Source organism: Pezoporus wallicus, unplaced genomic scaffold (assembly GCF_028554395.1).
Source record: "Pezoporus wallicus isolate ANWC-B61680 ecotype Strahan unplaced genomic scaffold, APGP_CSIRO_Pwel_v1 contig_5863, whole genome shotgun sequence".
Classification (NCBI taxonomy): Eukaryota; Metazoa; Chordata; class Aves; order Psittaciformes; family Psittacidae; genus Pezoporus; species Pezoporus wallicus.
Window position 1 is genome coordinate 1,216,158 of NW_026635152.1, and position 19,636 is coordinate 1,235,793.

A 19,636-nucleotide genomic window follows, 5' to 3' on the forward strand; every position below is an offset into this window, starting at 1 on the left:
AGGGTTAACGAAGGGGCCGTGGTTGGACGCACGTGACTGGCTGGGGGTGGGGGTGTGCATGGGGGGGGGGGGGGGGGGGGCTCAGCGATCCCTCCCTTCCCATCACCGCCCCCCCCCCCCCCCCCCGCACCTCCTCCTCCTCCTCCCCGGGCCCCCGCACAAAATCCGCTCCCCGCCGGCCGCCCCCCCCCCGCTCCCTCCAACCTGCGCCATGGAGGCACCGGGCTGCCCGGCCTTCCCCCCGCCTCGCCGGGCCGGGCCCCCCCCGGGGCTGCCCCGGGCTCCCAGCGCCTTCCCCCCGGCTCCCCTCCGGCGCCCGCCGCCGCTCGGCCCCCGCCTGCCCCGGTGTCCGCAGGAGCGGGCAGAGCCCCGGTACCGGGGGATCTCCAGCCCGGGCCCCCTCGCCATGGCCGTCAATGGGAAGCCGCTTTACCCGGCCGGGGCTGCAGGTACCGGGGCGAGCGGCTTGGGGGGGGGGGGATGGATGGGGGACCCCGGGGCCGCCGACCTCTTCCTCGGCCCCTTCTGCTTCTCTTTCCTCCCTCTCTGCCCCTGCCCTCGGTGGCTGCCGGGACCCGCAGCCCTGAGCCCTTCCCGAGCGGACCCGGCTTCACCGAAGCGGCCGCTGTCGCGATACGGCCCCGTCGGGTCGCGGGTGGCGTCCCCCGACGGGAGCGGGGAGCCGGCAAGGACCGGGCCGGTGCTCCCGTGGGTCGGGCAGCCGGGACTGTGTCACGACAGAGACTCGGGGCTCCGGGGTCGTCCCCACCGCCCAGGACGGAGGGGGAAAGAGGCGGCGGCGGAGACCCCGGTCCCGCTGCCGCGACGGCGGCTTCCGCCGGGGCCGGAGCCGGTTACCGGGGCCGGAGAACGGCCCCGTCCCTCGGGGGAGGCTGGAAAGGCCTCAGCGGGCAGGACCCGGGGCTCGCAGAGCGCGGCGCAGCCCGGGGCAGGGCTCCGGAGCTCCAGCGCTCCCGGTTCCCCTCGGCTCCACACCGGATCCCGGCGGGACGAGGCGCTGCCCTGGGGCTCTCCCGTTGCTTCCAGCGGCCGAACAACTCCCGCCGCTCCCTCGCACTTCCCCTCCCGGCCGGGACCGTCGGGGGCTCCCCGGTCCCACGGCCCTTTTACCCCCCTTGATAGAAGACCGAGGCAGCGCCGCGTGTGTAACGGGAACCAGGTGGGGCCCGGCAAGGCCCCCTCGCAGCTCCCAACCGGGAGGAACAGGTAGAAATCACCCCGAGGGTAGCGGGGGCACCGGGACCGGTCCCTTCGGCCGCGCTTACCTGCTCCCGGTGCACGGTGGGGATGCTGCTGGGTCCAGGGGGGGAGCTTTTGCTGGTTGCTGCTGTGTCCTGCCCGGTTCCTGGGTGCCTTTTCCATGCCCCATCCTGTCGCCGATGATCCCTTTGAGTCCTCCTTTCCCCCAGCAATGGGACAGCTGTTTTCCAGCTGCGAGATCCCCAGAGCCGCTGAACCTTTTGGGGTGGAAATAGCACTATTCCACACCATATTCCCTTTTCCCATCCTCTTTGTCCCCCTGCGCCGCCGTGTTTATTTAGCTACGCGCCCGCATCCTGCTCCCTTCCTGCTTTCTCCTTCTTTCGGGGCATTTACACATTTGTCTCCAATGCCGCGGGTCGCTCAGGAATTGCCTTGGAAAACAGGGAAGAAGCCCAAACCCGATGCCTCCTCAGCAGGATTAGCTTTATTTCGGTCTGTTCTCCCAGTTTTTAGGCCTATTTGGGCGTTTTCCCTTCATTTGGCTCCTTTGGGACTCGGTTTGTATCACCAAACCCCTCGGCCCAGCCCTTTGGAGGACAAAGCGGGCAGGGAACAGCGATTTGGCCTCATCCCTTGGCCGTTACCCACTGCCGGGCACGGGGCAGGCCGGTACCGAGGGGACGGGGAGCAATTCCCGCTGCCAGAATTCCCCCCAAAGAACGTTTTCCCACTAATCCGAAGCAGCTGGAGCCGGGCTCTCGGCTGCTTCCGGAACCCCCAAATCGCCTTCATTAGCAAACAGCCAGAAATCAAAACCAAAAGTCCGGAAAAGGCCTCAGCGGGGGCTGAAGCCCTGGGTGGGTCCATAGGGATGGGGACCCCCATTCCCCCGCTCCATTAGGATGTGGTGGTTAAACGGGCCGGGAAGGAGGATCCATCCCAAAGGAGCCGATTTTCCCCCTCACCGGCCCCAGGCCCTGCCGTGGGCCCGATCCTGCCCCTTCGAGGGTGCCAGGGGGTTTCCCCATGCCTGAGTTGCTGGAGCTGGTGCTTGGGGGTGAGACCAGGGTGATCCCCAGCATTGTCACGTTCTCCCCTTCCCAGGTGAACCCCCTCAGTGGTGGGGGGCCCCAAATCATCCCCCCCATCTGCTAAGTGCCCCCCTCGCTGGTTCATCTCCCTGGGGTGCCAGCAGCACCCAGCATTGGCTGTGGTACCTGTGTGCATCCCTATGGGGACAATGGGGACATGGGGACAAGGGTGACCTCTTACTGTGGGGCAGTGATTTGTCTCCTTGAAGCCGCTTCATTGGACACCCCTGAGCTGCAGCAGCAGCAAGGGGAAGGGGGGAACCCCCAGATCTGCTCCAGCTCTGCAGGGAGGTGGGGAGTCCTCCAGCAGAAAGGGGGGCTCGGGGCGGGGGGGGTGTCACTCCTTCCCAGCTGGTTTCCCAAGCTTCAGCTATAGGGAAATGCCAGACCAGGGGCAAGGCGGTGGGATACACTCCATGGGGTAGAGCCCGGGGAGGGGGGTGAGGCACTGTCAGCATCAGTGCTGGAATGGAGCAGGGTGGGAAGGGCTGAGTGTCTGCAGGACCCTCCTCTACACCCATTCACCCAGAGCTTAAAAGCAGCATCCAAGAGGGTCCCCAAATCAGACCCCAAGAACCCACTGCTCCCACACACACTGTGACCTTGCCTGCCCACAGCTCCCCCTATGAGCAGGGATTGTGCCTGTCCTGAGCCCATGGGACCTCATCCCAGCACCCTCCTGGGGTGACAGGGACCATACAGGGGTGGGAGCGGAGGGTTGGGGCTGCCTTGGCTTCATCAGCACCATTGACACCCTCACCCTGTGCCTCTCCCTTGCCAGGCAGCGAGAAGGGATGCAAAGGTGGGTACCAGGTGATGCCCGCGCCCTGCCGGGGCCTCCCCAAAGGCCCGGGGGAGCTGGGGTACGCAATGGGAGCCCCCCTGGGCGGCCTGCACCGGGTCCCCGAGCTCCCTGAGCCCCTGGGCAAGAGCAAGAAGCGCAGGAACCGGACGACCTTCAGCACGTTCCAGCTGGAGGAGCTGGAGAAGGTTTTCCAGAGGACGCATTATCCCGATGTCTACGCCCGGGAGCAGCTGGCGCTGCAGACGGACCTGACCGAAGCCAGGGTGCAGGTACCGGCCCCATTGGCTCTCACTGGGATGGGCGTGGATGCTTTCCCTGCTGGAAGGTGGCTTTCCCAGGAGGATGATGCTAAATCCCAGCCCAGGCGCTGGCTTCACCCCAGCTCCCTCCACTTCTCTCCATGCCCCCTCTCTGCAGCACCTGAGGGGTGGGAATCTGGGACCTCCCCCCCATCCCCTAATGTGATCCCACCCTGTGCATCCCTCAATCCCAGACCCCTTTCCCACCTCAACCCCCAGTTCAGCTCCCTCCAGCGCAGGGATGGAGCCGCTCAGCACGTCCCGGGATGCGGGGCAGGATGAGGACCTCCCTCACCACCCCGGCACCAAACCAGTGAGCTCCTAACAGAGGCATCTCCCTGTGGTTTGAGGCTCCCAGTGGGAAGAGGCGGCTGGAAGGGGCACCCGGCAGGGAAGGCAGGCGGGACATGAAGTGAGCAGGGAGCACCCATTGGGTGCTGGGTGCTGCCCTCCCCATGAGGCAGGAACTGGGGACAAGACACTCGCCACAGCCTCCGAGCCCTGGTTTGGGGTAGATTTAGATGCAATTACCTGTAACCGTGAGAGCGCTGGGACAAGCATCCCGGTCCTGCACCCCAGCCTGCATCCCAGTCCATCCTGCATCCCGGTCCTGCATCCTGATCCTGCATCCCAGCCCTGCATTCCAGCCCTGCATCCCAGCCTGCATCCCAGTCCTGCATCCTGGTCCTGCATCCCAGATTGCAACCCAGACTGCATCCCAGTCCTGCATCCAAGTGCTGCATCCCAGTGCTGTATCCCAGCCTGCATCCCAGTGCTGCATCCCAATCCTGCATCCTGGTCCTGCATCCCAGCTTGCAACCCAGCCTGCATCCCAGTCCTGCATCCCGGTCCTGCATCCAAGTGCTGCATCCCAGTGCTTTATCCCAGTCCTGCATCCCGGGCCTGCATCCCAGCCTGCACCCAGCACCGGTTCCCAGCCCCATCCAGCAGCACAAGGGGGACACGCAGGTGGGTCACAGTGACCACACAGGACCCCAAGAGCCTCATTCTGCATCAAAACCTGGGGTAAAGAGGGCCCAGGAGGACAAAAAAAGAGAGAAGCAGCATCCATGGAGCAGGAGCACTTGTTTTCCAAGAGGGATAAAAGGTATTATCCACATATTATATGGATATAGGTGTATCTTATATGGCCACATACATATAGCCATACATATACAGCTATGTATTATATGGCTGGTGAGCTCAAGCAGGGCTGTGCACACGGGCAGCTTCCCCCCTTCACCTCCAGTGTACCGGGATGCTGGGATACGGCATTAGGGCTCTTTTCCAGCCGGGAAGATGAGCATGGAGCAGGGCAGGGGCTGCACCCCCAGAGGTGCCTCAGCTCAGCCCCCCCCTCCATCCCCAGGTCTGGTTCCAGAACCGAAGAGCCAAGTGGCGCAAACGGGAACGTTATGGGAAAATCCAGGAGGTGAGAGCTGTTCGGGCAGGGATCCCTGTGGGATGAACCCCAGCACCGGGTGTGCCCCTTCTCTGCACGTGGTTCCATCCATCCTTGGGAAAAACACACGGGCCCGGGTGGAAAAGGAGGGGAATAAAAGCAGCATCACATTGTGCCCATCAGGACAATGCTGCTTTACATCCCCCTGCGTTTCCCGTGGGAACACACCCTTTGGGGCAGGTTTTGGGGTGTGTCCCCCCCCCCCAAACCCCACATCCACCCAGCAACGCTTCCTGTCCTTTTCCTGCTAAACTCCCCTGTTTTCCCCTCCTTCCAACATTGAAAAGCATCAACATCCTTTAAATCTCCGCTCCACGCACTTCCCCGATGCCCAAATCCCTGCCTGGGGAAGGGAGGGAAGATTCCAACCGGGATTCAACCCCCCTGGGGCAAGTAGAGCAAAGCAAAGGCAGCCCTCGATGAAGGGGATCCAATGGGATCCAATGGGATCCCATGGGGGGGGGGGAATGGGGCCCGTCCCCCCCCAAATCTCACTTGGGGCTTTCCTCTCTTGGTCTCTTTCAGCTCCAGACCAGTCTCTGGCCCAGCTCCGGTCCCAGGAACCCCGCGGGGCTCCTGCCCCCTGAGAGCATCCCGGCCCCCGGCCTGTCCCCGTATCCCCACGGCAACATCAGCGGCTTCATGGGCATTCCTGCCTCTCCCGGCCCCCATCCCGGCCCCAACAGCCTCTACCCCCTGCACGGCCTCCCCCCCCCGGCCCTGGGCACCCACCCCTTCGAGCCCGCACCCCAACACCACTACAAGTCCCCTGCATTGGTGCCGCTGAGGGTGAGGAGCAAAGAGGCCACCAGCAGCCTCTTGAACTGGGCTACATGATCCCATGGGATCCATGGACCATCTGCCCGACCCCCCCCCCAGCACCAGGGTTTGGGAGCAGGTTGCTGGGGTCACCCTTACCCCCTCCTTGTGCATCCAGATCTCCATGAGCTTTCCTGCATCCCAGCCCGCTGTTGGATACCCCTGGGTGATGATGGGGGATGAAGGTCACCCCCAAACCCCATCTGCCCCAATAGGGCTGGAACTGGAGCTTGGGACCCTAAAAGTGGCTCCCAAGAACCCTGAGCCCCCCCCCCCCCCCCAGCACCTTCAGACCACAGGAGCTGATGGAGATACTGGTGGGTTGCAGCTGGGTCCCCCCTGACCAAGCCGGGGGGGGGACCAGGTTGGTTTGGGGGTAGCACCCCATTCCCGAGCCCATGTGGCCACTGCATCCTTCCCAGTACAACCAGCACTGGCAGAAACTGGGCTCTTCATGTCCCGGTCCAACCATAGTGGGAAGACCCCCACCCAAGATGCTGGTGCTCAGGGGGGGTACTGGGGCAATTGTGTTCACTGAGTCCTCAAAGCCCCCCCGCTCCAAGCTATCGGCTGCCCTTTATGCTCCCCTTTGGAATGGGGATCAGCTCTGGGACAAGGGACAACCCCCCCCCCCCCCCCCCCATGGGAGATAAACCAGGATGGGGTGGGATGAAGACACCTGAGCTGAAGCCCTGGGGGGGGGGTACCCATAGCCTGTGACACCCAAACCAATGAGGTGAGGAGGTGCACATGAGACCCCCGCCCTGGTACCACCCCGGGTGCCCCAACACGGGTGTTGGGGGCACCACAGACCCCCCCCTGGGGAGGCACCAAACCTGCCAGGGCAGCCCCATTTGGGTCAAAGGGGGAGCCAAAGGGACCCTAAATGCTTCAAGACACAGCACAGGCACAGGGGGTGCCCCCCCAGGAGGCAGCCCACAGCCCTGCTGTGCACCCAGTGGGTGCCCCCCCAGCCTGGGGCACCCCGTGCTCTGGCTCCCTCCCTCTGGAGAGGGTTTTGTTATCCATTAGGAACAATAAAGCACAGGTTCAAGAAGTTCCTCCTGGCTCCGACTTTGCTGCAACAGCCGCGGGCTGGGAATGGTTTGGAGCGAGGTGGGATGCTCACACCTCATCCACAGCATCCCGGGCTGGTCCCCCCACACCAGGACCAGGTTCTGAGCGCTGGGGGGCACCCACATTGAAGGAATCCCCCCAGTGTGGCTTCTCTGATGCCTATGAAGGGCTCAGTTTGTTGCCTCCTGCCTTCAGAGCCCATGGGAGCGTGGCCAGGATGAGGGCTGAGCATCCCCCAGGCTGGGCTCACTCCTGGAGGACCACGGGGGATAAATCAGGGCTGCTCCAGCCTCCCCCTGCCTGCAAACACCATCCCAGCTGGGCAGGGTAGCAAACAGCTTCCTCCTGCCTCTCCCCATGCCAACCGGGGGGGGATACCCCTGGATTTCACCCACTGCAGTTGCTGTCCCTCTGCCAGGGAAACTGAGGCACTGCAAGTAAGGGTGAGCTACGGCAAGGCCAAGCCTTGGGCATGGGAGGGGTGGATGCTCAGCTCCGTGAGGTGCAGAAGCCAAGGAAAACCAGAGTGACACCAGCAGCACAGTGGGGGCAGGAACCCCAGGACAGAACTGGGAACGTTCAGGGAAGGGGATCAACAAATCCCTGTGGGAGCAGCTCATGCCTGCACCCCCCCGAGGCCACCAGTTCCCATTGCAAGATAGAAAAGCAACCTCCAGGGACAAATCATCCCCCCGCAGCGGGACACGAGGAGGGAGCAGGGACAAGGACAGAAGCATCGCTGGATCCATCCGGACAGACAGAGCCCACGCTCGGACAGCATCAGGACCAGATGTATGCGTACAGCTCACCCGCGCCCCCCAGCGGGGCGAGGGGACACTGCAGTCTCCACCGCCTCCCTGCACCCCGAAGCCGGGCAGGGCCCCCCCCGTTCTCCTGCCACACCAGCCTCTGTTCCCCGCGGCCCCCCAGCAGCACCGAAGGGACCCTCACCCCGCTGCCTGCTCCCCCTTCTTGACCCCGGCTGGTGGGGGGCAGGAGGAGGGTGCTGGTGGTGCTGCCTCCTGGGGTGCACACAGGTGTCGTCCCCCCCCACACCCCATAGGGAACCACCTCCACCAAACCTTCACGCTCGGCTCAGGGTTGAGCCTGGCATAGCATGGAAGGAGGCAGAGGGGCGGGATGGTGTCTTGGTGAGGACTCCACAGCTCCAGCCTCTTCCCAAGCCCACCACTGGGGGGGGGGGGGGGTCCAGGCACCCACAGACCCCCTCCAAAGCTTCAATCCTCCTGCCCCTCAGCAGCAGCCTTGAGCTCTCCCCAAAGCAACCCCCTCCGGCCTCGCCCGTGTCCATCACTGCAGCAGCTCCTCCCAGGAGATGGGGCGGGAGAAGACCTCCCTCTCCAGCCACAGGTCGTAGTTGACCTGGAAGTCCTCGGGCAGGTCCACGCGCTGGCCCAGCACGCTCTGCAGGCAGTTGTCCACAGGCAGGAAATCAGGGTTGCTGTGGGCCCGGTCGTAGCGGCGCGAGTTGAAGCGCTCGATGCTGGCACGAAGGGCACATTCCTCTGCCTGGAAATCCCAGGGACGAGCATCCAGGTCTGGGCACAGGGGAAAGGGGTGTTCGAGGGGAACTGGGGCCCTTCAGCCAGCCCACATCCCTCAGGAAGGGTCTTTGCAGGTCCTTACAAAGAGCAACATGTGGGGCACGGAGGAGGCAGTGACCAACAGCCACTCTTCCGCATGATGCCACCACCCCAAGTCCCTCCCTACACCCCAGCCTAAGGGCTGCACAAGCCCTAAAGGCAGCAAAGGGACAGCTCTGGGTGCAGACAAGTCCCTGCCCGGAGCAGCAAGGACCTGGCTGAGGGGATGCTCTGCAGTCCCTGTGATTCACGTACCATTGCCGTAAGCCCAGTCGTCGTTGAGACGGTGCCGCACCTTCTGGTAGATGGCTGACATGGTCTTCATGTTGCTCTTCCTCCACTGCCGGCCCAGGTACTTGGTCTGGACCTTGAGCAGCTTCAGCACATAGAGCTGCATCATGGCCTGCTTCACCTTCAGCGCCCGCTTCAGGATAGGGGCTGACTTGAACACCACCAGCATCTGCAGGGACAGGCCCCCGGCAGCGGAGGACAGAGAGTGACAGAATCATGGAATGGTTTGGGTTAGAAGAGACCTTAAAGCTCCTCCAGCTCCAACCCCTGCCATGGGCAGGGACCCCTTCCATAGAGCAGCTTGCTCCAAGCCCCTGTGTCCAACCTGGCCTTGAACACTGCCAGGGATGGGGCAGCCACAGCTTCTCTGGGCACCCTGTGCCAGCGCCTCAGCACCCTCACAGGGAAGAGCTTCTGCCTTAGATCCAACCTCACTTTTCCCTGTTTAAACCCATCAGCCCCTGTCCTGGAAGCTGCTCTCAGGTCTCCCCTTCAGAAGCCTTCTCTTCTCCAGGCTGCCCCAGCCCAGCTCTCTCAGCCTGGCTCCAGAGCAGAGCTGCTCCAGCCCTCGCAGCATCTCCACGGCCTGCTCTGGACTTGCCCAAACAGCTCCACATCCCCTGTGTTGGGAGCACCAGACCTGCACACACTGCTCCAAGTGGGGTCTCAAGAGAGCACAGCAGAGGGGCAGGATCCTGTCCCTGTTCTGCTGCTCACGCTCTGGGGATGCAGCCCAGCATGGAGGGGGGGAGGGGGGTCTGGGCCAGGTCATGGGGAGCTTCTTGTCACCCAACACCCCCAGGTCCTTCTCCTCAGCCTGCTCTCAATCTCTTCTCTGCCCAACCTGTGGCTGTGCCCGGGATTGCCCTAACCCAGGGGCAGGACCTTGCACTTGGCTCTGTTGAACTCCATGAGGTTGGCCCTGGCCACCTCTCAAGCGTGCCCAGGTCCCTCTGTGGGGACCACCCCACTGCATGTGCGGCACCGCTCGCTGCAGTGAGCACCCCCCTCTCCCCTTCGATCACCCTCTCTAACCTCCTGCTTCCTGAAGTACCCCAGGGGCACCCCAAGGCACCCCCAGCCCAGGCACCCTGTGGAGCCCAGTGTGGCTGGGCTGGGCCCCGGTGGGCTCCCCACCCTCACCATGGTGCGGGAGTGCTTCCACTTGGTGAGCTTGTTCAGGATGCGCAGGAGGTTGATGCAGGAGAAGAGGTTCCTCCAGCAGAACTGGTTGTTGTCTCCAGCTTCCTGTGGGGAAGCAGGAGCAGGGGTCACGCAGGAGATGGGAACAGGGATGAGGGGAGGCTGTTCTGGTCTGAAGACCCATACCCAAAGGGGTACAGCTCAACACGCAGACGTCTGCCAGCCCCACACCACCCCAAAGTCCCAGGGACTGAGTGCAGGAGTGGATGCTGGAGCCCTGCTGCCTCCCTGCACCCACGTTCTCCCCCCTCCAGGGAGCACCCAAGAGTGCCAGGAGCAACTCACCAGGCTCTCTGCTGTCAGCTCAGGCAGCTCGTGCACCACACAGTATGGGTAGTCCAGGACAGAAATGCTGCAGGTAGAAGGGTGTTGTGCTGCTCCCCCAGATCATACCCAGCCTGGGGGTAACAGCCCCACACCTCCCACCCACTGGAGATCACGGAATGGTTTGGGTTGGAAGCTGTTGTGAGCACTTCCCCAGGTCTACCTGCACCCACAGCCAAGGAGGGATCACGAGGGGGCAAAGCAAGCAGGGACATGGGTGGGCAGCTCCCTTTGTTACCTGTTTTTGGCAGTGATGTAGGACATGATGTTCTGGTTGAAGAACTTCAGGATGAGCGGGATGCAGTTGGCAAAGACGAGGTGCTGGGCCATGTACTCAAACTGGGGACAAAGGCGAGTGAAGGGGGACCCAGTTTGGGTCCTGCCCATCCCCAAAGCCCCAGGCAGGGTCCCTGGACCCTGTCCCACCTCACCTGGTAGATGTGGTTCAGCTTGAAGTGCTTGAGCAGGAGGAGCAGCACAGCAGAAATGGCTTTGACAATGATCTCCTTGTGCCGATTCACATCCACCCCTAGCTTCATGCTCTGCAGCACCGTGGTCCTGAGGGACACAGAGGGCTCCTTGGGCTGGGGCACTGTCTGCAGGCAGCCCTGCCACCCCCTGGCAGCAGCACCCAACACCTGGCACCCTACTGAGCAGAAGGTGGTGAGATCACCCAGGAGAACCACAACACGGCCCCAGCCCAAACCACACCACCCTGCCTGGCTCCTCCTCATCCTCCTTTCCTTTCCCTTCCCTTCCCTTCCCAGCAGCACCTCTGCTCACCCCCCACGGTCACTCACGGCATCTCCTCTGGCAAGACATCTGCCAGGATGTTGATGGAGTCTGTCTTGGCTTTGGAAGTGGGGGCTGCAGCGAGGAGGATCTTCAGCAGAGCAATCTGGGGAGGAGGGAGACATGGGAAATGGGATGGGAGCCCCACTGCAGCAAGGAGTAACAGGGGGGTGCGTGCATGGGGGGGGGAGCCTGGGGGCACCACTGGATAGGGATGGAGCAGTGGAGGGGAGTCACCTCCACCAAGCCCAGAGACCCCCAGAGCTCCCCAGCTCACCATGTACTGGGGCAGGCTTGGCAGCAGGCCCTGGTACAGGATCTCTGCAGGGACTTGCTCCACTTCTTCTTCACCCTGGTGCCACACAAGACCAGAAGACCAGGAGCTGCCACTGGTGCCATGGGCCTGGCTCAGCCTCAGGCAGGACACCCCCGACCCCAAGGGCAGGATACCCCCAACTACCACCCAAAGCCTCCCCTCAAAACCCACCCTCCCCAGTGCACCAAACCCTCCAGCCCTGCCAAAAGCCAAAGTCCTGACAGGACCAAATGCCCCCAGCCCAGGATCCCATCCCATCCTCATCCCCACTCACTCCAGAGAGCGGGGAGCGCAGGAACTCATCTTCCATGTGCACTTGGACCTCTGCAATGGACGTGTACTTGTGCTGCAGAGAGAGAGAGAGCAGAGGGACACCCCATGGGACCCCCTCGACGCCACCATCCCATCATCTTTCTAAGTCCCTCCCTGTTATTCCTGACCGATGCTGATGGGCAATTCCAGTGAGAAAGGGATGAAACCAGTAAGGAAAGGGGCTCATCGAGTCTGGGAGACCAGGGATGGGATGAAAACTCCAGGCTCCTCCCAGCACAGCCCTGAGCAAGTGGGAGCAGGGTGAGGAAAATGCACCTTATGGCACCGAGCTGTGACTGAAGCAAGAGGGAGGGAGAAGGGGCACCCACACAACAGCAGAGGCTGGGGGAATTCCTCAGTGGACTCACCAGCTTCAGAGTTCGGATGCTCTCATGGATGGGCCTTGGCAATCCCACCACGGTGTTGGTGTCACTAGAGAGAAGGGGAAGAGCCAGGCTGGGTGCAGGCAGGAGCAAAGCTGCTGGGTCAGAGACCACCAACCACCACCCCAAGAAGGAGCCAGTGAGCTCAGGGCTTCCCTGCTGCCAAGCACTGGGCAATGGCAGCCCCCACATTAGCAGCTTCCACCACAACCCCCCCAGGATCAGCCTCTCCCCACCAAGGGCTGGCTCTGCAGGAACCCACCTGCCAAGCGTGTAGCCGATGAACTTGCTGCGGCTGGACTCCAGGAACATCTCAATGTCCTTCTCTCTGCAGCAAAGGGAAAAGGGAAAGAGTCACAGCTCCCTGTGCCCCTGGGTCCAGCACAGCCCCAGGAAAAGCCATGTGGCCACAGAAAGGAATCACTGAAATCAACCAGCTCAGAAAAGCCCTTTCAGCTCATCCAGTCCAACCATTCCCAGCCCTGCCAAGGCCACCCCTAACCCATGGCACTGAGGCCTCGTCTCCACGCTGTGTGAACACTTGCAGGGACGGTGACTGCAGCCCTGCCCTGGGCAGCCTGTTCCAATGCCTGAGCACCCTCTGGGGCAGGAATTGTTCCTCAGCTCCATCTAAACCTGCCCTGGGGCAGCTTGAGGCCGTTTCCTCTTGTCCCATCCCTTGTTCCTTGGGAGCAGAGCCCAGCCCCTCCTGGCTCCATCCTCCTCTCAGGCACTTGTAGGCAGCCATCAGGTCCCCCCTGAGCCTTCTCCACACTGAACCCCTCAGGGTCCCTCAGCCCTTCCCCATCACCCCTGTGCTCCAGGCCCTGCACCAGCTCCGCTGCCCTTCTCTGGCCCCGCTCCAGCACCTCAATGTCTCTCCTACAGTGAGGGGCCCAGAGCTGAACACAGGATTCGAGGTGCGGCCTCACCAGTGCCCAGTGCAGGGGCACAATCCCTGCCCTGGCCCTGCTGCCGCACTGGTGCTGGTACAGGCCAGGATGCTGGGGGCTTCCTGGCTGCCTGGACACAAGCTGCTCATGTGCAGCTCCATCACTCAGCACCCCCAAGAGATGATGCTAAGCCCACCCCACCAAAGAACAGCCACCGAAGTGACTCCATCCCCAACACCTTCCCCCACAGCCCTGCTGACACCCTCACTATCTAACAGCCCCCATCTTCCACTCCAGCTCTCCCCACAGGGCAGCCCCAGGGACTCACCGGACCTTGGGGGCCCAGGGCAGCCCCTTGGGGCAGGTGATGCGGTCGCTGGGGGGGTGCTGGGTGGGGGGAGGCATCACTTCATCCCGTTCGAGGGGGAAGGTCTCTCCCTCCAGGCTGTTGTCATCATCGTTTTCCTCCTCTTCCTCACGGGAGTCATCAGCTTTGTACGGATCCCGCTCATTGAAGGCATCGAGGTTATCCTGCTTGATCAGGGCCTGGAGAGAGAAGAGGAGGGAGGTGACCAAGCTGCTCCAGCACCCAGAGCACTGTCCCCTCATTTATGTCACTGTCCCCACCTTGTGCTCGCGCCGGCCCCGCTTCTGCTGCTGCTCAATGAGGTCGGAGGCGGAGGCAGGAGGGGAGGCAGCTCTCATGTTCCGGATCACCTTGATGCTGTCCTCCGGCAGCGGCGGCAGCCCCAGCAGCTCCCTCTTCTCTGCTTTCATGCTCTGCAGCTCCTCAAAGCCCCCCAGGGTGCACTGCAAGGGAGATTACAGCACCCTGAGCATGAGGGGCTCCTTAATACCAGGGCTATCTCCAGCTGCCCTTCCCAAAGCCACTCTCCAGGAGCCCCAAATCCTTCCCCAGGGTGTAAAAGTGTCCCCGTGCTGCTGCTGCCATTGTGAAAGGCACAAGGGACAGGAGGGTGTTCAGGCACCCACAACTCAAGTGTTTGGACCTTCTCTTTCTTAAGGCAGAAGCTCTTCCCTGTGAGGGTGCTGAGGCGCTGGCACAGGGTGCCCAGAGAAGCTGTGGCTGCCCCATCCCTGGCAGTGCTCAAGGCCAGGCTGGACACAGGGTCTTGGAGCAAGCTGCTCTAGTGGAAGGTGTTGGGACGGGATGATCCCAAGGTCCTTTCCAACCCAAACCATCTCTGTCATAGGTTCTATGATTCTTTCATGCAGATCCCCAGTGAGGACTTTGCTTTGGGTCTACTCCTGGCATCCAGGCTCCAGACACCACTATTCAATGCTCCCCTATGAGGTGAAACCTGGGGCTGGGTCTAACCCCTTGGCTGAAGAGGATGGAGCAATTGCAGCCAGCTCTGAGAGCAGAACTTCCTTCCCCTGCAGACTGGCAAACCACAAGGCACGTGTCAGCAATCCACAGCTTCTCCTTACCAGCACAGTCTTCCAGAGCAGGAGCAGCACCTTCTTCATAGGGAAGTGAGGAGCGTGGCCGCTGCAGAACTTGGTCACCATCCCAAAGAGCATGACAGAGAAGGGCTCGTTGTTGTACAGGGGGGCTCCTGGAACCACATGGCAGCAACAGCCTCATCCCTGTCCTCATCCCAGCCACCGGCACCATCACACTCCCCATCTCCAAGAACCCCATCTCACCCCAGACAGCTCCTCTCCTCCAGGCCGCTGGCTTCCCCTGCTCATCCCCCTGCCCCCCCAACAGCAAGGTTCAGCCCAGCAGAAACCAACCCAGTGCTGCCAGTCCCCATTAACAGAGGCCTGGAGCCAAACCCCATCTCTTCAGCCCTGGCTGCCTCCATCCACCACCCCCAAGCTCCTGGCCCTCACCCAGCTCTGCTCGGAAGGTCTGTCTCATGCTCTTCCACTCAGGCTTGTCCCCCTCAGCCTCCTGCCGAACAGTCTCCACAATCAGGTACATGATGTTCAACAGCACCCTGCAAGCAGCAGCAGGTCAGAGGATGGGTGACAGAGCCACCAGCAGCACCCACAGCTCGCAGAGGAGGTGGATCAGGCCAGACCACAGCCAGCTTCATGCCCCCTCGCACCAGCGGATCAGTGCTCAGGCACTGGGGAAAAGGCTCTCACTCCCCCCTGCTTTACTGCTTTCATGTCTCCAAGCAGCCACACGCCTGCAGGGCAGGCAGAGCACAGTGATGCTGCTCATGGAGTTGGGACCACCCTGGGACAACCCCTGGTGCCTGCTGACCTGTCCCAGCTTGCCAAAGAAACCAGCACCCACTGGAGCCCCTCCTCACACCCAGAGCGCCCGGTCCTGGCTCCATACCTCAGGTCTGTGCTGTCAGCCAGGGAGATGGCTGGTTTTCTCACGGCGCTGCTGCAAGCTGCACTGTTGCTGTGGAGGGAAAACAGCCTCAGAGGGGCCTCTGGACACATCTGAACAAAATGCACACCAGAGGCAAACCCTGGGACAGATCTTGCTGCAATGAGTCCCCAGTTCACAGTGCAGACAAGGGAGGAGGAACAGAGCAGCCTCTGTTTGCTCAGTGTATTGCTGTATAAATCAGGTATAATCCTTCACTATGCAGCCACTGTGAACAACAGGAGTCATTCCAGTGGCTGCAGATCAGGGATAACCTATGGAGCCAGGCTGAGAAAGCTGGGCTGGGTCAGCCTGGAGAAGAGAAGGCTCCTGAAGGGGAGACCTGAGAGCAGCGCCAGTGCCTGAAGGGGCTGCAGGAAACCTGGAGAGGGCCAAGGGGAATGGCTTTAACCTGCCAGAGGGGAGACTGAGATGAGCTCTTAGGCAGAAGCTCTTCCTTGTGAGGGTGCTGAGGCGCTGGCACAGGGTGCCCAGAGAAGCTGCGGCTGCCCCATCCCTGGCAGTGTTCAAGGCCAGGTTGGACACAGGGGCTTGGAGCAAGCTGCTCTAGTGGAAGGGGTCCCTGCCTGTGGCAGGGGTTGGAGCTGGAGGAGCTTTAGGGTTCCTTCACCCCAGACCATTCCCTGATTCTCTGATGGACAGACCAGGAATGGAACTGTCACAGACTGGAAAAACTCCAGCCAAGGAGCTCCAGGGGCAGTTCTCAAGTACTTTCCCCTGGTACTCACTCTATCTCCATGTTCAGCAGCTCCACCAAAGCATTGAAGGTCCCCACCTCCAGCAAGAGGAAGATGTTGTACCTCATCCAAGCCTGCACCTCGGCCTCAGAGCCACACTCTCCAAACGTGCCTGCAACAACACCCTCTCTGGATCCCATCCATCTCCACAGGGATCCCAAGTCCCTCCCCACCCCCAGAGCACTTTACGTGGGGAAAGAACAACACAGCCTTAAGGCAAAAAGTCAGATGCAGAGCATGGAGCTGCTCTCTTGGCCTGGCAGAGCCAGGACAGCATGGGGAAATCAGCCAAATTTTAGACCAAACTCCCACAAACCGTGCGACTTCCATAAGAACCAGTTTCGTTCCAAACATCCAAAGTGAAATCAGAAATGGAAGGAAAGAGAATGACTTTAAACAGCTGAAGTTCCCAGCCCTCAGCCCGTTCGCTGGATTTAGCAACGGGGAGAATCAAAAGAGCAGGGGCCCAGCATCACCTTGGGCAACATAAAGGATGGCTCGAGCAACCCTCAGCCTCTTCTCCCTGGCAGTGACCTCCAGCCCATCGAGCAGGCGCATGGCGTGCGTGCGGTGCTGGTTCCTGTCCAGCTCCATCCACTTCTTGTCCCGCACTGCAAAGGCAAAGTGGGCAAGGTGAGGGCAGGGAGACAGCAAACAGGATGAGAGGATTCAGCAGGATGGAAACCAGGGCACAAGGTGCTCCTGGGAGTGACACTGGGCAGCGAGCGGCACGGGGATGCCGTCTCCTGCTTCCCATCAGATGAATCACATCCATCTGGAGTGGAGCCGATGGGAACGAGCTGGATGCTCCTGCTGCTGCCAGAGCACTGCCAGCCTGGTGCTGCTGAATCACCTCAGACACCAACACCAGCGCTGGAGGCAGACAGAGCTCTGGGATGAGCCCATGCCCACTGATGACGGCTCCAGTACAAACCACAGGAAGATTACCAGTGCATGGCTCGAGCTGCTGCAGCGTTAACGTGGCAAGCCCCGCACCCCCTTTGGCAGAGCCCTGTCCTCCCCAGGGAGGTCCAAGAGCAGGGTCTTACTGTGGATCCTGAAGTCCTCCTCGAAGCACTTGCGGTTGAGCAGGAACTCTGGGCCCTCCGTGTAGCTGTAGAGCTCTGCAGGGAGAGCAGAGAGGAAAACCTCCACCAGCCTGCACTGAGCTGGCAGAGCAAGGTGCACCTCTGCACCCTGAGTCCAGTGTTACCCAAGAGGAGAGAAAAGCAAACCCCACACCCAGCATAAGGTTAAACCCATTCATTACAGACATTGAATAAGGTGTTTAAGGCAATAACAGAGCCATGCTGGAGCTGTCAGAGCTCCTTCAATCCCTACCAGGAAAGGAAATCACGGCTGGTTCATTGATGCATCAAGATGGATTCCTTACCAGAGAGCTCTGCTGCCCATTTGTCTGTATCTGCATATTCAAACTCCAGGTCTGGGGACTCCGAGTAGCCCTGAAGGCAGAGGAAGAGCTCAGTTCAATGAGAGCAGCTTGCAGGAAGCCCCAGATCCCTGCAGCATTCCCAATGCACCTCATCCTCCCGGGAATGCAGAGCTGGAGCTTGTGTTTAAGAGCCCCAAACCTGCACTCGCAGCCGTGTCAGTGTTCCCAAGGCAACTCCCACCCTCCTCCTCCTCCTCCTGCACCCGCAGCCGCATGGAGCTGCCCTGGTGGCACTGCAGCACCTCTGAACACTCCCAAAGGGCAGGGGATGAAGCAGGAGCTGGGATGTGGCCAAACCTCAGGGCTCTGCAGGAGCAGGGAGGCCTCAGAGCCGGGGGAGCTGGGGTTATCCCCCCAGTGCTGAGCACAGAGATACCGACGGATGTGGATGGGGAAAATGAAACCACTCCAAAGAGCTTCAGCGAGGGTGGGAAACCACCCAGAACCTCAGAGCACAAAGCAGCTGCTCCCTTAAAGCCATCCAGGCGGACCCACAGGAAATGAGTCCTGAACCTCAGGGTACCCACTCGTGGGCAAGGGGCAGATGCAATGCAATGGGCCAGCTCCTGAAGGGTGCTGGGAGCCATTCCCTGGTATCCAGGGCTCAGGAACCTCTTCAGCACAACCCTACCGAGGCCACCCATGGAAGCAGGCGGCTCTGAAGCCATCCCAACAGGGAAACCAGATGGGAAACCCCCGGGATCAATGAGCTTCACACCCTCCATCTAAAGCCCCCCCCCACCCCAGGACCTCGGTGTCTCCCTCAGTCAGCTCCAGGGACCGGCCCACAGGGACCGGGCAGCGCTGCCCTCAGCACACAGCCCCGGTACGGCCCTGGGGTCTGGAACCGAGCCACGGCCGTGCCCCGCACAGGCCAAATCGACCCGGGCTTGGGGGAACGGGAAAGCGGCGCCGAGGTGAGCCCAGGCCCGGCCCCAGGGGACCCGGTACCGGAACCCCGGCAGGCCCAGCGGGCCCTCGGCGGGCAGGACGCGGCGCGCCCCTCCCGGACAGGCCGCCCGCTTCCCCCCCCCCGCGCAGCCGGAGCCGGCGGCGCTGACCTCGGAGTCCTTCCGCGGCGGCCGGCCCAGGTCGCGGCCCTTGGCGGGGGGCACGGCCCCACCGCGGGCCTTGTTGTTCCCCGGGAGCGGCCCCGCGCCCCCCGGCTCCATGGCGGCCGCCCTCACCGCGCCGAGCTCTCGCGAGGACTCACCCCCCCCTCTCGCGGGAGCGGCAGGGAGAGCCGGGGTAGCGCCGCCGCCGCCATGTTGGGAGCGGCACCGGCGGAGCTCCGGTCCCCGCCGAACGGCTGCGATGTGGCTCCTCCCGCCGGCCCCACCGCCCCGCCGCGCCGGCCGCGTCACCGCCCCGCTCCGCCCGCCCCCGGCGGACACGGGCAGCGACGGGACCGGCCGGCTGCGAGCTCCGCCCCTCTGCCGCCATCTTAGGTGTGGCACCGCGCTGGGCGCCGCCATCTTGGGAGAGGCGCTTCCGCCCTCCCTTGGGAAGCCATGGGGGCCGCCATGTTGAGAGTGGCAGGAAGGGGATGGAGGGGTCCGTCCCCACCGAGAGGGCGATGAACCCTCAAATGAGGGGGTTTGAGGGGCTCGGACCCCACAGAGAGAGCTCAGAGGGACCCAATGGGGTTTAAACCCCAAGTAAACGGGGGAAGAGGGGGGGTCAGGCCCCTGGAGATGTTCAGAGGGTGCGGATGGGGCTCTCCCATCCAAAACAAACTTCCCACAAGCCAAAGTGCTTCGTTTTTTCCTAAGAGTTTAATTAGAGTTTAATGATTTATTGCTCATCTGCGAGGATTAATATTGCATCCATTAAAAATCATTCATATACAAAATAAACCTCTCCCGGCCCGACGCTGCCACCGCCGGCCCCAGGCTCCCCCTGTGACATGGCTTATAGAGACAGAGCCCTTATGGAGCCAAGGCTCGACCCTAACGGGGGAAGGGGTCGGGGGGAAAATGGGGGGCTGTGACCCACCCCTCCCATGCAGGGATCCCCACACAGGACAAGGGCGAATGATCCCAGTCCCTCCATGCAGGAATCCATCCCATTGGGAAGGCTGGAAGGGAGCCTTGGAAGCAGGTGGATCCCAAGTCGAGGAGGGGAGCAGGCAGGTAAAGAAGGAGTCGTCAAAGGACAAGGAAGTGGAGAGGAAAAGA

The 19,636-nt window shown here is 62.0% G+C and overlaps 2 protein-coding genes across 3 annotated transcripts; one reads left to right on the plus strand and one right to left on the minus strand.

The window, feature by feature from the left end:
• Nucleotides 1-211: 211 nt before the first annotated feature.
• On the plus strand, nucleotides 212-5,718 carry ALX3 (ALX homeobox 3). The gene is made up of 4 exons (XM_057404985.1): nucleotides 212-449; nucleotides 3,097-3,389; nucleotides 4,789-4,851; nucleotides 5,407-5,718. The coding sequence occupies exons 1-4, from the start codon at nucleotides 212-214 to the stop codon at nucleotides 5,716-5,718; spliced, it is 906 nt and encodes a 301-aa protein (XP_057260968.1).
• A 2,265-nt stretch (nucleotides 5,719-7,983) lies between these two features.
• STRIP1 (striatin interacting protein 1) lies at nucleotides 7,984-18,828 on the minus strand. Of its 2 annotated transcripts, none has more exons than XM_057404386.1 (21): nucleotides 18,673-18,828; nucleotides 17,400-17,469; nucleotides 17,056-17,130; nucleotides 16,483-16,617; nucleotides 15,998-16,118; nucleotides 15,213-15,281; nucleotides 14,756-14,862; nucleotides 14,348-14,475; nucleotides 13,523-13,705; nucleotides 13,224-13,441; nucleotides 12,265-12,330; nucleotides 11,988-12,051; nucleotides 11,582-11,653; nucleotides 11,269-11,343; nucleotides 11,000-11,097; nucleotides 10,631-10,757; nucleotides 10,438-10,538; nucleotides 10,161-10,227; nucleotides 9,816-9,920; nucleotides 8,637-8,841; nucleotides 7,984-8,336 (listed from the first exon to the last, which is right to left on the minus strand). In XM_057404386.1, the coding sequence occupies exons 1-21, from the start codon at nucleotides 18,724-18,726 to the stop codon at nucleotides 8,089-8,091; spliced, it is 2,388 nt and encodes a 795-aa protein (XP_057260369.1). In that variant the 5' UTR covers nucleotides 18,727-18,828; the 3' UTR covers nucleotides 7,984-8,088. The 2 variants fall into 2 exon arrangements, with proteins under 2 accessions (XP_057260369.1, XP_057260361.1); XM_057404378.1 differs by lacking the exon at nucleotides 18,673-18,828 and adding an exon at nucleotides 18,521-18,666.
• Between the last annotated feature and the right edge of the window lie 808 nt (nucleotides 18,829-19,636).